At 59.7% G+C, this 16,582-nt stretch overlaps 1 protein-coding gene across 2 annotated transcripts; it reads left to right on the top strand.

Annotated features, from left to right (window-relative positions):
• The first annotated feature begins 3,864 nt into the window (after window positions 1-3,864).
• Window positions 3,865-15,547, top strand: LOC308522175 (small membrane A-kinase anchor protein). Of its 2 annotated transcripts, none has more exons than XM_081095406.1 (2): window positions 3,865-3,998; window positions 12,118-15,547. In XM_081095406.1, the coding sequence occupies exon 2, from the start codon at window positions 12,251-12,253 to the stop codon at window positions 12,614-12,616; it is 366 nt and encodes a 121-aa protein (XP_080951532.1). In that variant the 5' UTR covers window positions 3,865-3,998; window positions 12,118-12,250; the 3' UTR covers window positions 12,617-15,547. The 2 variants fall into 2 exon arrangements, with proteins under 2 accessions (XP_080951532.1, XP_080951533.1); XM_081095407.1 differs by lacking the exon at window positions 3,865-3,998 and adding an exon at window positions 4,769-5,625 and having other exon boundaries at window positions 12,118-15,541.
• The last annotated feature ends 1,035 nt before the right edge of the window (window positions 15,548-16,582 follow it).

The following is a 16,582-nucleotide window of genomic DNA, read 5'->3' on the forward strand; positions in this document are numbered from 1 at the left end:
CTTATTTCTCTCCGGCCCTGACACCGTTCACCGCGCTCCGAGGACGTGCGCGCTCCCGGCCCTGAGATCCCGGCCCAGAGGCAAAGGGCATCTCATCCAGGAAGCAGCTCCCGGCCCCCAGCTCCGTCCTGAGGCATCGCCCCTCGGAGCTGCTGCCAGCCTCCCGCCGGGAGACCCAGGAGCAGAGAGGGGAGGCGGCCGGCCCGGCCCCGTGTGATCACAATGCTGGTCGCTGGGGGGAGAGCGTTTGTGAGCACATCCAGGCTTGCCTAGCAACCGCCCAGCCAAGGGCCGGGGAGCCACAGCGTCCTGGCATGTCCTAGAGCAGCTGCTTGGGGTTTTCTGGATTCCAGTTTCAGGTACGGTTTGCTCAGCAGCTCTTACTGCGAGATGTTCTGCTTTTTAGTAATGGACTCAGTGAACCTCACGGATGGCTCTTCATCCGTCGCTGAAGGCTCACAGGCGCTCACTGGGCTGGAACTGGCCTGCGGTGGGAGCTTTCATGTTTTCCAAAACCACTGCTGTCCGTTCCCTGTCGGCCCGAGGACTGCACGCATTTCTCCCCACTCCTGAGAGTGCGGGATGTGGGGGTCACCCCCCCAAACTGCCTCCGTTTCGTGCTCCTGAAAGAGCACCCGGCCTCTGTGGCCACTGCCTCCACCTCCAGTGCTGACGGGTTTCTTTTGTCCCCCATCTCCCCCTCCACCCTCACAGCAGGACAGAGGTCAGCAAAGCAGGAGTTTCCAGAGGAGCTGGGAGGGGGGGGGTGCGGGGAGGACCAACCTGATGAGGGAGGCAGGCCTATCCCTGGAGTAGAAGCCTTTCGGGGAGAAGGATGCCCAGAAGGTTCAGGGGAGCGTGGTGAACTCCCCGCTCACAGGGCTGAGTCCTCCTGCTGCTGGAGTAGCTCAGCCCCTCAGCTCTGCCCAGAGCCCCCCGTCCTGCGTCCAGAGCCCCGTCCTGCCCCAGGTGCCCCCTGTCCTGCCCCAGGCGCCCCATCCTGCCCCAGGCGCCCCGTCCTGCCCCAGGTGCCCCCTCGCACTCGCTTGGTCGTCCACTCACTCCTGACCCTCGGCTGCTCGAGTCCTCCCTCCCTCGCTCACTGTCTGTCTCCTGTCCAGTCTCCCCGCTCAGTTCCACGCGACCTGACAGCCTCTTCCCTCGGCCACTTCCAGAGCCTCTCCCGTACCTTGTGGTTTCATTTACTTACATCAGCGGTTCTCAACCTGTGGGTCGCGACACCTTTGGGTGTCGAACGACCCTTTCACAGGGGTCGCCTAAGACCATCGGAAAACACATATATAATTACATATTGTTTGTGTGATTAACCACTATGCTTTAATTATGTTCAATTTGTAACAATGAAAATCCATCCTGCATATCAGATATTTATGATTCATAACAGTAGCAACATTACAGTGATGAAGTAGCCACGAAAATGATTCTATGGTTGGGGGCCACCACACCATGAGGAGCTGTTAAAGGGTCCCGGCATCAGGGAGGCTGAGAACCACTGACTTACACTGAAGTCTTTGGTCCGTGGGGCCGGCCCCCTTCCTGATGTACATACAGCACGGCCCGGAACCGGCTTTGTTTTCCCCGCTCTGCCGGGTCTTCCCGACACCCCCTGTTAGGGCGCCCCCTCTCCCCCTGCTGGCTTGCACGCAGGGGCAGTGCCCTGAACCCCCCACGCAGCGCTCCGGCTGGACCTTGTTAGTTTCACTGGCTAATCCACGTCTAGCCCCTGAGCGGCAGGGCCCTTACTGCTCTTCCTCAGAATTCCCGGCTCCGCTTTCTTCGCTTATGTCCATGGGAACTTCGGATTAATTTACCCAATTCCAGTCTGTACTTCTCTTCTGATAATTTATGAATGTAAAGCACTGCTTTATGATAGTGAGTCTTCCTAGCAGAGAACACAGTGTATCTTTCCATTTATTCAAGCTAATGTTTGAAAAATATTTATTTTATTAAAATATAATTGACATATGAATTATATTAGTTCCATATGAATTATATTAGGCATATAGCATAATGACTTGATATATTGTCTAGTCTCTTTTGAAGAGGGGCAAACTCATGTCTTTTTTATTTTAATTTTTAAATTATAGTTGACATTCAATATTATATTAGTTTCAATGTATACTGTATTTTATAAAATATGTTTTTATTGACTTTAGAGAGAGAGGAAGGGAGAGAGAGAAACATCAGTGATGAGAGAGAATCACTGATGGGCTGCCTCCTGCGCGCCCCACACTGGGCAGGTGCCCTGACCTCCTGGTTCACAGGTCGAGGCTCAACCACTGGCCACCGGCGGCCTGAGAGGAAGGGGCAGAGCGGCCCCTGGCAGCGGACGGCGAGGGACAGGAGGACAGGAGGACAGGAGGACAGGAGGACAGGAGGGGCCTGCCGCGGGCTTGGGGAGGCCGGCAGACTGGTTGCTTCTGCCCTGGGAGCTGGGAGGTGAGTACCCATCTCTAAGCTTCCCCTTCCGGCCCCAGCTCACGCCGGACAGGACAGGGGCCACAGGGCGCGGGGGGGGGGGGGGGGGGGGGGGGGGGGGGGAGCCCGAGGTCCCTGAGCCACTCCAGGAGGGCTGTGCCCTGGAGCTGGAGGGAGGGACTGGGCCTCAGGCGGGGCCTGGCATGGAGCCGATCGGTCAGGTGGTCAGCGCAGCGGACGGCCAGGTCCGGGTGAGTGTGCCCACCTGAGCCCACAGGTGCGCACTGAGGAGGCGCAGGCACGTGGGCGCCCACACCGTGTGGTCGGCGTGCTCCCTCCAGTGCCCTCACCAAGCCCTTCCGGCCCGTCCTCCGTGCGGCGTGCCCATTGCCTGGGTGAGTCCGTCACCGTGAGGAACCGGACGCTCCAGTCCCTGTAAAGTCTCAGGGACCAGCTGGTCTGTCACGTGCACGGCCCAGGCCCTGCCATCTGGCTGCGCTGCACCCTCACACCTGCGGGCTGTGGGCACAGGTCCCAGCCTGGGGGACATCTCTGTGGGGTCAGGGAGGACATCTCTGCGGGGTCAGGGAGGGCATCTCTGCGGGGTCAGGGAGGGCATCTCTGTGGGGTCAGGGAAGGCATCTCTCAGGGTCAGGGAGGGCATCTCTGCGGGGTCAGGGAGGGCATCTCTGCGGGGTCAGGGAGGGCATCTCTGTGGGGTCAGGGAAGGCATCTCTCAGGGTCAGGGAGGGCATCTCTGTGGGGTCAGGGAAGGCATCTCTCAGGGTCAGGGAGGGCATCTCTGCGGGGTCAGGGAAGGCATCTCTCAGGGTCAGGGAGGGCATCTCTGCGGAGTCAGGGAAGGCATCTCTCAGGGTCAGGGAGGGCATCTCTGCGGGGTCAGGGGGGTCATCTCTTTGGGGGTCATCCCTGGGGCGCCCCTGGAGCACCGCGCGCTGAGCGCAGAGCGCACGGGAGGGAGGTCGCCTGTGGATCGGATGCTGTGAGCGGGTTTGTGTCGGAATCTCACTGCTCAGGAGGCGCCGGCTGACGCGTGAGGCGGGGACCTGGGGGGGAGGAGCTTGTTTTAGGGAGAAACAGGCCCGAAAGTGTCTGGAGAGAGGGCGTGGGCGTGTCCTGAGTGCGCGCCGCCCGCACCGTGCTCACCCCACGCGGGCCTGAGCTCAGGGCCGGTGCCGCTCGGCCCTGACCCGACGCGGGGCGCACGGTCCCGGCGGCGGGGCGGGCGGGGCGCGGAGGCCGGGACTTCGGGGTCTTGTTCCCGCTGGGGCGGCGCCCGCAGAGTGTTTGGGGGCGTGAGGGTCCCGGGTCCCGCCCCCCGCTCCCGGCGGTCCGCCCGCCCGCGGCCCAGGCTGCGCGGCCCCGCCCGAGCTCCGTGCGCCCGGCGGCGGGAAGGCGGGGACCCGCGAGGCACGGCGGGCGCGGCGGGAGGAGGGGCCGAGCGCGGCCGAAGGACACCCCGTCCTCCGCTGGCCGCTCCCGGGCTCCCGCCGCCGCCTCCCCGCCCCGCGGCCCGCGCGCAGCTGCGGAGATGCCGGGTAGGTGCACATCTGGGCGCGCGCGTGTCAGGGTGTCGGGTGTCGGGGTGCACCTGCTTGTCCGCTTCGCTGGTGGTTGTTTCCGCGGGAGACGCGGGAGTTGGGGGCGCAGATTCCCGCAGACCCAGGTCGCAGCTGCGCGGACGGAGCCCCTCGCCCGCCGGGATGGAGACCAGCCCCCCTTCCCCGCTCCCCCCGCCCCCAGGACTGAAGGGAGACTCGGGGGAGGCTGCCTGTGCGCATGTCCCTGTCCGCGGGCGCAGGGTGCGATCTGATCCGCAGATGATGGGGTGTCAGGGCTGCGGGGCCGGGGCGGGGAACTGGCTGCCGGGGAACTGGGGTGCAGAGGAACTGGGGTGCAGGGGAACTGGGTGCAGGGGGACTGGGGTGCAGGGGAACCTGGTGCAAGGGAAATGGGCGCCGAGGAACTGGGTGCAGGGGGACTGGGTGCAGGGGAACCTGGTGCAAGGGAACTGGGTGCAGAGGAACTGGGGTGCAGAGGAACTGGGGTGCAGGGACGGACCCGAGCCGCCGGCAAACCCCTGGCCTTGGCGAAGCTACAACCTGAACAGCCGGAGGGAGCGCGGTGGCCCCGGCGCCCCGCCCGCAGGGACCGAGTCCCGCGAACCCCCTCCTCCCGGGCCGGTGCCGGGCGGGCCGGGTAACCGGGGCGGGCGGAGGAGGCGCTTTCAGGAAGGAGCGGAGCGCGCCCCTCCGCCGCCGCTGCCCGTCCCGCACCGGGAGCGCCGCCTCCAGCGTCCGTGTTCGCCACCGAACAGCTGCTACCGATGGAGACAGCCTCGCGGGAAGGGCGCCTCCCACCTCGGCGTCTCCCGACCCAGGTCCGGGCGCGGGAGCCTCCCTCCCCCTCCTCCCTCCCCGCCTCCCCGCAGACCCGTGTCCACAGAACCCACGGCCGCCCCCGGGCACCTGGCCAGCCCACCTGTGGCACCGCGTGCGGGTTCTGCGGGAGCGCTGCCGCCTGGTCCAGGGAGAGTCCGGGGCGAAAACGACAGTCGGACACGGACGCTCCAGCGTGGCCCGAGCCAGCGAGGCCTCCCCACAGCTTCAGGTCCGAGCGGCGGCGGGGAAGGGGGTCTCCGTCAGCTCAGGCGGGGACGGAGCAGCACAGCCCCTGCCTCACTGAGCGGCCTCCGTCTGCCTCCCTCGCTCGGCCCCTCGGAGCTGCAGGCCTCCCCGCTGAGCTCAGCCTCGGCCTCACCCACAGCGGACAGCGGACAGCGGACAGCGGACAGCGGACAGCGGACAGCGGACAGCGCCGAGGGCAGTGGTTCCGGCCTCCGCTCGGAGTCGCCAGTGCAGTGATGCATCTGCCCATTTCTTCAGCGCAAACCTTTTTTCCTGGTATTACGTTCAGCCTCCAATTTCCACTGCCCTGTGCTTGAATCCTGGTGGTGGCATCAGCCACCGTGTTACTCTACGGGCGGCCGTCACCTGCACAGGCGGTGCGGGGCTCAGGACAGCGGGACCGGCCTCTTTGCTGAGCCTCTGGGAGCCCGTGCCCCGCAGTCGGCCCTGACTTTGGGAGCCCAGTTTTGGAGCCTGGCCCTGACCCCTACCAGCTTCGTGACCTTGAGAAACTTCTTTTCCATGTTAATGAAATTAGGTTGGTACCATCTACCTTTCAGGGTGCTTGCTGGGAGTCAGGGTACCATCTACCTTTCAGGGTGCTTGCTGGGAGTCGGGGTACCACCTGCCTTTCGGGGTGCTTGCTGGGAGTCAGGGTACCATGTACCTTTCAGGGTGCTTGCTGGGAGTCAGGGTAACATGTACCTTTCAGGGTGCTTGCTGGGAGTCGGGGTACCGCCTGCCTTTCGGGGTGCTTGCTGGGAGTCGGGGTGCTGAGTGCCGAGTGCAGTACAGGCTGGGAGCCTGGTCAGCGTGGCAGACGGCGCCGAGGGGAACTGGGGGAGCCGCTGAGCTCAGCACTGTGCTCACAGCAGCGGCGGCATAAGGACACGCGAGGACACGTGATCACACCTTGCGGCGAGATCTTGAGTATTCTCTGCCCCGTCCCAGAAGTAAACTGTTTAAAAACCACTGCTTCTTAGCGAACTGCTAGTTCCTGGACATCCCAATCTTTCCCCCAAAATGTTCCCTGTTTACGGGTCAAATTTTGAATTTTGCCAGAGATTGGTATTAAACAACTGGTCTGTAATGCCTAGGAATTCTGATCGTCTGCTACAGCTTTGCTTTATTTTTTTCAAAGATAACTGCTGTTTATCGATCCAGAATTTCTCAAAAGTGTCCTTTTTTTCAATTGCAGTTCACCTTCCTATTACTTTGTATGGGTCTCGGTGTACAGCTGGGGTGGGGGGGGGAGTCTCTGCCTCCTGCTCCGCGTGCCTGCACTGGCTGTCGGATCCTGTGCTCACACGTGGCTCCTCCTGCCCCTCATTGTGTCCAGCGGCCTCTGCTGCTTCTCCCGCCATGAGGGTCCTCTGGCCTTTCAGCTTAAAGAGCACTTGCTTTTAGGAAAGCAAACTAGTGGCCCTGTCTCCTTCCCCTAATTCAGTGGTTCTCAACCTTCCTAACGCCGCGACCCTTTAACACAGTTCCTCATGTTGTGGTGACCCCCAATTTCATTGTTACACACTGAACATAATGAAAGCATCGTGATTCATCACAAAAACAATATGTAATTATGTGTTTTCTGATGGTCTTAGGCAACCCCTGTGAAAGGGTCGTTCGGCCCCCAAAGGGGTCGCGACCCACAGGTTGAGAACTGCTGCTCTAATTAACGTGCACCTGCCCTTGCGCCGGGAGTTTTCAGCTGGAGTTTCCCGCAGGAGGCTGTGCGTGAACACGTGGCAGGTCGGGAGGAGAAACGCCCGCCGCGGCGCGGGGCGTGGGAAGCAGGGGAGTGACGGACACTCCGGGCGGCTCTGAGCTGGGAAGAGCCTGCGTGAAGAGTTGACTGACTCCTCACGGATTCCGAGCTGTGAGAGGCGGTGTTTCACCAGGGCTGACGGTGACGCAGGAGAGCAGCGATGAGTGCCAGGCGCCGGGCAGGAGGGCCTGAGGGCCGAGAACTAATTCAGGACACGTAGCCCGTGCCCTGGTCACGTGACACCCGGGCCACGCTGCTGCCGGCTGTGGCCTGTGCCTGCAGTCCCCTGCAAGAGGGAGAACTGTGTCTATTTCAGTTTCATCCCCAGCATCTCACACTGTGAGCACGTGGGTGTCTGATGAATAGCCAGCCCTTAATTAGCATCGGTTAAGTGCCTCCACACAGGGAACTGTTCTGTGCAAATAGGAGAAAGGACTGCTGCCCTTGAGGAACCTTTCATCTCATTTGGGGAGACAGCATTTATATGTTAAATAGACTTAAATAGCCTGGGTATCTGATTAGGAGGATTCCGAGAGGTTGAGGAATCCCAGGAAGTCTGCCTGGAGGAGGTGGGCTTCCCGTAGCCTGGAAGGTGTGCACATTTGGTTTAGGCAGGGAAGAGGGGGAAAGGGTGCTGGTGGAGCAAAGGGGCAGTGGTGTGTTTCCGCACACGGCAAGGCTAGGAGAAGGGAACCCTAGGAGAAGGAACCGGCTGTGTAAGGAAATGTCTTTGGATTAGTGAGAAATCCAACAGATAAGAAGCAGGGCTGTACAATGTTTAAATTAAATGTACCTCTGCTCCCCCTCACACCCCAAACTACTGCACCATCAGCCACGGAGCGGGAACTCTAGATGCCCCTTAGACCTGGGGGGTGTATCACGAAAGAATTGTTAAATTTTAAATAGCGAACTTCCTGAACTCGGGGTCCTTTGGCCGAGAGTCCATGTGGATTTGGACACTGTGTTCTCATGCCTCCACAGAAGAGTAATGGCTCTTCCAAGTCTCCAGCGTTGTCTGTGCTCCGCCGGGGACTGAATTCTGTGCTCAGCGCTTAGCACTCTTTTCATTTATTATTTACGCCTCCACTCGTTCTAAAACGCTTGAAGCGGTTTTACTACATAACATAGAGACTGATCTTGAGTTTGTAGAGAAGGGAAAAACCCTTCCTCTACCCTTCTAGATTCATTGCTGGGCCTGCAGATGAAGCTGATGATAGATTAACAGGAAGACCCATTGAATTACCTATTTACGCCTGGGGGTCGCAGAGGGAAGGACTTACATGCCATCCTACGAACAGGATCAAGTGTGAAGAGGCTCGGAAAAGGGGTCTGGGCTGGGGGCGGGGGAGGGGTGCTGTGGGAAGGTGGCCAGAAACGTGTCATAAATAGGGTGGTTTAGTGCAGCGCCTGCCAGCTGGGCGTCTGCGGACCAGTGGTGGCCGTGAGGCCTGACAGGCTGGCGGCCGTGGGTCTAGTGCGGTTTGCTCAGGTCTAAGAAAGGGGACCCTTCACAAAAGGTAACGGCACCTGATGCTGGGGAACCAGGGAAAGCAGAAGCCACCCGCCTTCAGCGCCAGTCCCTCAGCCAAGGTGGCGGCCTGGGGGGGGGGGGGGGTTAACCAGCTCTGTCCCTCCCAGCGCTGCTTCTGTGTGCATCTTTATCGCTGACAGCACTGAAGCGTCCCCTGGCCTCCCCTCCCACCCCTGCCGCCCGCCCCCACTGTTCGCTGTGCAGAGGGACGGGCAATGCCTGTGTCAGGTCTTTGGCTGATCTCTTCCTGTCCGCTGCGCCCACCTGCCCTCTGCGATTGGTCTGTCTGCCCCGGGGCCACGCCTGTTCCTGTTCTGTTCTTCAGTTTATTGTGTTCATGGGACCCCACGTGTGCGTGAGATCATGTGATGCATTACTTCGCCCAGCATCCTGCTCTCCAGGGCCTCCGTGCTGTCCCAAAGGCTCAGGGTTCCTTCTTCACAGCTGCATCGCATTCCCTGGTGTGGACGTACCACAGCTTTTTATCCACTCACTGGCTGATGGCATTGGGCTGTTTCCAGATCTTGGCTACTGTAAATTACGCTGCTGTGAACATAGGGGTGCATATATCCTTTCTGATCGGTGTTTCTGGCTTCTTAGATATATTCCTAGGAGTGGGCTCACTGGGCCAAATGGCAGTTCCATATTTAATTTTTTGAGGAAACTCCATACTGTACATACAGCTTGCAGATGAATAAAAAGCTACACTGGTAGGGAAAACGCTGCCCTGACGTGGACAGAGACAGGAATGGAAGAGTGAAGAATATTTAGCCAGGCCGATGTGGCTCAGTGATTGAGCACCAACCCATGAACCAGGAGGTCACAGTGGGGTTCCTGGTCAGGGCACATGCCTGGGTGGCAGGCTTGATCCCCCAGCAGGGGGCATTCAGGAGGCAGCTGATGGGCGACGTTCCTCTCCCATCGATGTTTCCATCTCCCTCTCCCTGCCTCTCTCTCTAAAAAGTCAATGCAAACATAAAAGGAACGTGTAGGTGGATCCCAGAGGATAACGTGGAGTTGACAGGCGATGGGAGCTGCTCAGCTTCTTCCCATCCTCTGCGTGTACAGGCTGCCCTCGGGGGCCAGCACGAGGGCCTCTCCTCACAGCTGCCCCTGCCTGTGGGTCCTGCCCGGGGTGTCTTCCCTGAAACGGACTGAACTGTACCCCGTGAGAATGGGCCCCTTTGTCCGCACTGGTCCGCGTGGCCGTGGCTGGCTGCCTGCTTCCGTAAATGAGGCTTTGTCAGAGCTCAGCCATGGCTCACGCTCACATGTTGTCCATGAGGCCTGTGTGAAACAGCGGGCCGAGCGGTGTGACAGAGCACAGAGCTCACACATTACGTGCTGGTGGCCCCAAGGGAAGGCTGGCCAGCCCTGCAGTGCACCCCGACTCCTAGGGCCCCACTAGCAGGTCGTCGCTAAAGGCCTGATGTGTTTGGAGCCTCTGCTCTGGGGCTGGTGTGAAACCCCCAGGGCGCCCAGCACTGGCCCCTGGTGCGGGGCCCAGCAGTACCGGTGCGCTGGGTCTTACGGACAGACTGACGGACAGAGCCTTCCTGGGCACCCCTCCCAGCCTGCAGGGAAGCCTCTTGATGAGCCCCCTGCCCCTTTCTAAAGTCCTGCTTCGGTCCCCAGCCTCTGCCAGCGTCTGCTCCCATGACCATGCTGGCGCTGCCGGAGCAGATCCGCTGTGGCCTTACAGCTGCCGCCTTCCCTCGGGGTCCCTCGGTGCTGCCCGCTGTGCAGGGCCTGACGAGGCCCGATGTGGGCGAACAGGGGTCCTATGGAAAGGACCCCACAGGGCAGCGTGAACACAAGTTCCCAACTGGGCAGCTCCGGTGGGGAGTCAGGCCCAACTAGTAACCACTTTCCTAAAAGGCTTATCTCTGCCTTCGGCCAGGCCAGGGTGTCTGTGCATCTGGGCTAACACACCTGGAAATGCGAGAGGCCGTCCAGCCCCGCCTGGCTCCCTCCCTCCCTCCCTCGCGGAATCTTCCTTGGCTCCTCCTCCATCTCCGAGGGGAAGAAGCTGGGAGGCGGTCCCTCCCTGGAGCACCTGAGATCTTGCTCCCCAGCACAGTCCTCAGTCTGGCTCAGTAAACGCCGAAGAAGTCTGTAGCTCGGACATTGGTTCTGTCCAGGCTTAACGCTGGTTTTGGTGAGAGGGCAGGCCTGGCACTAGGTCTGATGAAACCGCTTCTGCAAACCTAAGACCCAGAAAGACGCTTCCTGGCCTGCCTGCACCTGGCACTCCTGGGTCCCCAGCATCATCTTCAGGTCAACCAGGTCCAGTCCCCTCAGCCACCCAGGCGCGAAGCAGAGGCCACGTCACCCGTGCTCTCCAGGAAGTCGGGTCTCGTGAATGGGCCGCCACGCTCCCTGCCGGTTCTGCCGTCACCTCGGAGCAGGCACGCGGAGCGGATGCCACAGAGCGGACGGCTGGGCTTCCTCCCAGGGGCCGCAGGGGCACCAGCGTGCGGTGGGAGGAACTGGGGAGACTGTAGAAGCCGACACGCACAGCAGTGAGGCCTGGGCAAGGGCCACCATTCTGGACTTGCATTATGAACTGTTGACAATAATTAAACGCACGCTGATGGCTACTCCTTTCGATCGGGGGGCGCAGACATCCATCAACCCGGCTTATTTTGCGACTTCTTGGAGCCGGGCCTGACCCGACCACTAAGGACGGTGCACAGCCCGCCCGCACTCCGACGGCGCCCGCCCCCAGGAGGCGCCTGTGTAAGAGCTGCATTCAGTGCTCCCGTCGGAAGCTGAGCAGACACATCACAAGGCTGCGGCCCCCTTGCAGCGAGAGAAACGGCCAACCTGCTGCCAAGGGCCGGACAGTCCACAGAACACAGCCGCACTGTCTCTGATGCGCTGAGATGCGGGAGGACGGAAGGGAGAAAGCCAGGCGAGCGCACCTTCCTGGGCGCCACTCGGCATTTCAGGCGCGCGCCCACACGCACAGCCGCAAGGGACGGGCTCCTTAAACCCCTCAATGGGACGGACGCCCACCTACCTCCCAGGAGGAGTGGTGGTTTGTTGGAGCCCCCTTTTTGGTCAGCATCCCAAATAAGAGTAAGAATGAGATATTCAGGTAAGGAACCTCTAACCTTATTTTAAGTTAATCTGAGCTTTTCACAGGGATATCCAATTCAGCAGAAAACCAGGTGCACATATGCATCACCCATGGACACGGATAGTAAGGTGGTGAAGGCTAGGAGGGGGTGGGGGGAGGGGACATATCTAAGTTTCAACAATAAAGCCTTTTAAAAAGATTGTGTATTTGTGGTGTGTGTTGACCCCTGGCTTGCGGTCACCCTGTGTGAGACCCCTGCAGAGTGAGGAGTTAACAACACCCACCCGAGTACTCGCAGGAAGTGAAGTTACATCGATGGGGTGTGAGCAGTGGGCACGCCGTGTCCCGGGAGCTTCCTGCACCAGCAGGCGGCGATGGGGCCCAGAGACCAGCGTCGTCGTCCCGGCCTCCACAGTGGATCTCAGCTAGAGGGGTTGAACTGTGTTTTCCAGGTCGTAAACTTTTCCTGACCTTGAACAAACGTGTTCCTCTCTGGTCACTGGCCACGTTCCCCGAGCGGCTCTCCTGGTTTCTGCTGATGAGACAGAGCTGGCGTCTGGCCCCCGGAGGACGTGGGAGCTGAGGGATAAGGGCGGAGTGATGGCGCCCAGTCCGCGTGCCAGGCCTTCACCGTGAAACTCCTCTCTCTCCACAGGCAGACGCCCCATGTGAAGAGGAAGGGGCGCCATCCAGGTGCTGGGGCGCGGTCAGCATCCCGTGGACAGGCGTTTCCCAAGATGCTGCTGAGGTAGCCTCCGGGCCGGTCACGGTCACGGCGTCCGCGCAGCATGGGCTGCATGAAGTCCAAGGAGACCTTCCCCTTCCCCTCCACCATCGAGAGGTGTGAGCCGCGGGTGCCGACGCCCGTCACGCAGGACGGGGAGGACGTGGAGGACGTGGAGGACGTGGAGGAGGTGGAGGGCGTGGAGGAGGTGGTGGAGGTGGAGGAGGCGGAGGTGGAGAAGGTGCAGGCGGTGGAGGAGGCGGAGGAGCCCGCACAGCCCGCAGAGCCCAAAGTCGTGGTGTCCGAGTTCGCGCACCGCCTGTCGCAGGAGATCCTGAGCGGCGCCCTGCAGCAGTGGGCGGACGGCAACGCCAAGTACGCGGACATCCCGTTCATCGAGAGCGACGGCCTCGGCGTGGCCCAGCGATGACGCGGCGGGGCTGTGGGCAGAGTCGGTGCTGGTTCACATACGTGAAACAGAAGCAAAGCGTTGTATGAATAAACACATGTGACTCCTTCTAAGTAAAGGCCAGTCTGTGACAATCGCCACAGCACAGGCCCCAGGTGAAATGTGTCTGCAGCAGGTGCTCCCCGTGGTGGGAGTTCAGCGGAGAGGGCGAGCCACAGGCCTGTGGTCCCGCCGCCATCAGGGTGCCCGAGACAGGACAGCAGCGCCATCAATAAAAACGCAATAGTGCCCGAGGCTCCAAGCGGCCTAGAGACACCCCTAAACTAACTAGTACCTGTTGCTCGTTTACACCGAAACCCCACGGCACGGAGAGGATTTTTCGGGAAATGCCGTGGCAGTGGTGGTGCTCGAGCCACAGGGATTCGCAGTGGGTTCTGTTTGTCAGAACCATGTGCGTCCAGGATCCCCATCTCCTACCCCAATGGCCCCGCTTTAGGAATCAGCTCTGAGGAGAGAGCCCCCGGGAGCCTGTCCTTCGGACACGTACGCTGCCCTGGCCAGGGCTCGGGGGTGGGAGTGGGGTCCGTACACCCAAAGGCTGTGGCTTGATTCCCGTCAGGGTCCATACCGAGGTTGTGGGTTCAATCCCCGATTGGGGCAACCAATCGATGTTTCTCTCTTCCACCTCCTCTCTCTCAAAACAATAAAAACATCCTGGAGTGAGGGTTAGAGAGACAAGAGTGCTATGCTTTCACCTGTGACATGTTCCGCCGTGAACCTCAGGACCCTCGGCAGCGCCGTGAGCAGATGACCCAGACTCTCCGCGGAAGGCACTTCCTAAGACAGTTGATGAAGTCCTGGCAGTAACGTTTAGTGCAGGAACCAAGGCCCGGGGACAGAACCGCACGAGAACACCAGCGGGTGCCGGTAGGAACAGCGACGGCCGGCGGCAGGGCCTGGGCGTGGTGCTGAGCGTGCGCCAGGCTTTGCTCCCTGCGAGGTGCAGGGCTCGAGGCTGCTGCTTATTGTGACACTGTCCCAGGGCATTACCGCCATACACGGTGCTGTCCTCATAAAGCTGACTTTCCAGGAAGCTTCTTTAAAGGACTTTAGGACCGTCTGAGGTCGCTAGTGGCAGAACATGTAGAGGGAAAGGAAGGTGCTGATATAACTTGTAGGAAGACTGGGACTGAGTCTCTGGGATGGTCTTTCCAGGACCTGCCCCCGTTGAGTTTAACTGGAAAGAGCTAAGCCCGTGTGAGAGCCTTTCGTTAAGGAATGGGCTCGTCACGGAAGCCTCTGGAAGCTGAGACAGGCGTGGCCTCTCGTGAGGTAGCATGCAGCGGGCCTTGCAGCAGGCGAAGTGCCACCGCTCACTTCACAGCCGTGCGGAGCCTCCGGCGAGCACAGGGGTCCGAGTCACGGGCTGAGGAGGTCTGCGACGCGCGTGACGGGCCCCCCCCCACTGCCCGGGACGCCTGTCACTCACCTTCCTTCCACTGGTCCCGGCCGTCCTAGCAGCTCAGGAAACCCCTCGAATATGAGGAACCGAGTCTCAGGCTGAGGCAGACACCCTCCCGACACGGCAGGTGCTTCCACGGAAGGAAATGCAGGTTTCTGAGTGTTTACACGACTCAGACGGGAGCCCGGGCCGAAGCCCGGAAGCTGCCGCTCTCACTCGCTCCACACCTCCGCCTCGGGACCCTGCACAAGGCCATGTGCTGGAAGACAAGTTACATGAACAGCACATGCGAGGGGAACAGAGCCACACGCCAGCCGCACACGGAGGCCGCAGGCTGCTCGCTGGCTTATGCCAAGTGTTTAACCTCCGCTCCTGCTCTGCTCAGGGGTCACGGAAAGCCACCTGGTCCCCGTCGCTGCGTGTGACCCTGACACGGCGCACCTCCCTGACCCCGCGGCCGGGCGCCCTGGCTCCCGAGCCCTTCCTCGGGGTGTGCTGTCCTGCGACACACAGCCTGGACATGCACCTGCGTCGGGAGCAGGCGGAGGGAGCCGCCGACACGCTGAGGTGCACGTGGTTGGCGCCAATGCCGAGATGCAGGAGGCCCTCTTTAATGGGACAGCTCAGGCTCCCTCAGGCCTTACTTTTAAATATTAGGTTTACTTCCTTTTAAAGGGGAAAGGACTGTTGGAGGGAGGAGACATACAACAGGGAAAACATCTGCTCCAACTTGTGTCACACGCAGATGAACTAAATGGCCAGTGAGGGAGGAGAGCGGGGCAGTGTGAGGCGCAGCACGAACGCCAGCTCCCCAGAAACACGTTCCCCACTGAGGACAGGCCAGCGCCCCACACAACACCAGCCCGGGGCCAGCACGGGCCACAACCCCCTGCAGGCGGCAGAGGGAATGTGCCCACCTCCGTTAGGCACGTGACCTCCCGGACCGCTGGGCCTGGCCTCCTGCCAGGTCAGGTCACCGCGGGCAGCACAGGCCTGGGTGCGAGCTCCCTCCGCTCTCAGAGGTTCTCTGCCAACTCCCCATTTTATTATTAGCTCTGAATGCACAGGGGTGAAGGGGATGGAAATGACTCCGGTCCCAAGGAATCCTTTGTCAAATTGCCTTATTGGCACTAAAAATAGGCACAGTAAAGGCACAAAGCATGATATCCTGCATCCTAGTCAATATCACGGACATTTACGAAATGGAGAGACTGTACTTGTATAATGTGAGAAATCTGGAGGTAAGACACGCTGTAAATCCCGTCAGCAGTCATTTAAAACAAAGCCCTCACACAGGTCTACTTCCTCCTGCCTGTGTGTGACCACGTGGGACACGCACAGCTCAGAGGCACTCTCTCCCTCTCATTTGGCAAAACTGACATTTTATCAGCCAGTTCCCTTCCCTCTAAGTCTTAGCTATGAAATGGAATATTTTTTCCAAATATTTTTGTGGAAACACTTCTTTGTACAATAAAGGTCTAGTTGCAACTAACTAGCTATGAGTTCCTATTTAATTCCAGGAAGCAAATGCTTTTAACACGGCGCACTTACAGCTTTAACACAGAGGTCTTAGTATTTCCTGTGTTTCTCACAAACACAAAGTGAGCAGAACCCACTAATGCACGTGGCTGCGTGGCTGCGTGGCTGCGTGGGCCATTCGGTCCGACTCAGAGCGTTGAGAACAGAATGGTCAGTGTGCTCCTTATTGGGGCACCTTTATTCCTACTCTGCTCCTGAAGTTTCTGGAAGCTCCTTCCTGCTGCATAGACTAAGAACAGAATGGAAAGCCAGTCCTCTGGGCTGCAGCTCCCCACCTATGGAAGGTCCAGGATAAAACCTTTGATGTCATTTTCAGTTCTACCACTTTCCTTTAAAAAAATTTTTTTTTTAAATTAATTTCAGAGAGGAAGGGAGAGGGGGAGAGCCAGAAACATCCATGATGAGAGAGCCATGGATCGCTGCCACTCTTCTGTTCTCAGGGACCTGCGGGAGGGTCAGCCCTCCGCTGACCAGGTCTGTTCTTAGGACCCTGACATTCTTAGTTTCTGAGGGTTTCCCCACGCAGGAAAAACTGTACGGGTTACAACATAAACAAGAAGCTGACCTTTAACTTATTCTCACCTGGACTTGCAGGTCCCTGTGGCTTCTGGTGCCCTGAACACCCTCGTTTTGTCAACAGGACCAGTTACTGAAGGGATTTCTATTCTAAGTGGAAGTCCCGTGTTCACGTCTCCCTCCTGACTGAACTGGGTAAGGACCAATGGCAATGCCCACACGGACGCTGGATGCCAACTGCAGGCACCAGGGCGTCCCCATCTCGGAGCCTGGACTCCCAGCTCCCACCTGCCGGTCAGCGGGTGCTGCGGAGGGAAGTGAGGCCCCACTCTCCCAGGCAGGGGAGGGTTAACTTCAGAAAAGCCGAGGCTGAGTGACTAACACTGGGCAGACAACTTCACGAGAACTTTCTCTTTGCCTGAGATCTCTAATGCTATAAAAGGAACACTTCTGTCACAGTTACTCATAAT

Source organism: Myotis nattereri (genome assembly GCF_964212035.1).
Source record: "Myotis nattereri genome assembly, chromosome: 7".
Lineage (NCBI taxonomy): Eukaryota > Metazoa > Chordata > Mammalia > Chiroptera > Vespertilionidae > Myotis > Myotis nattereri.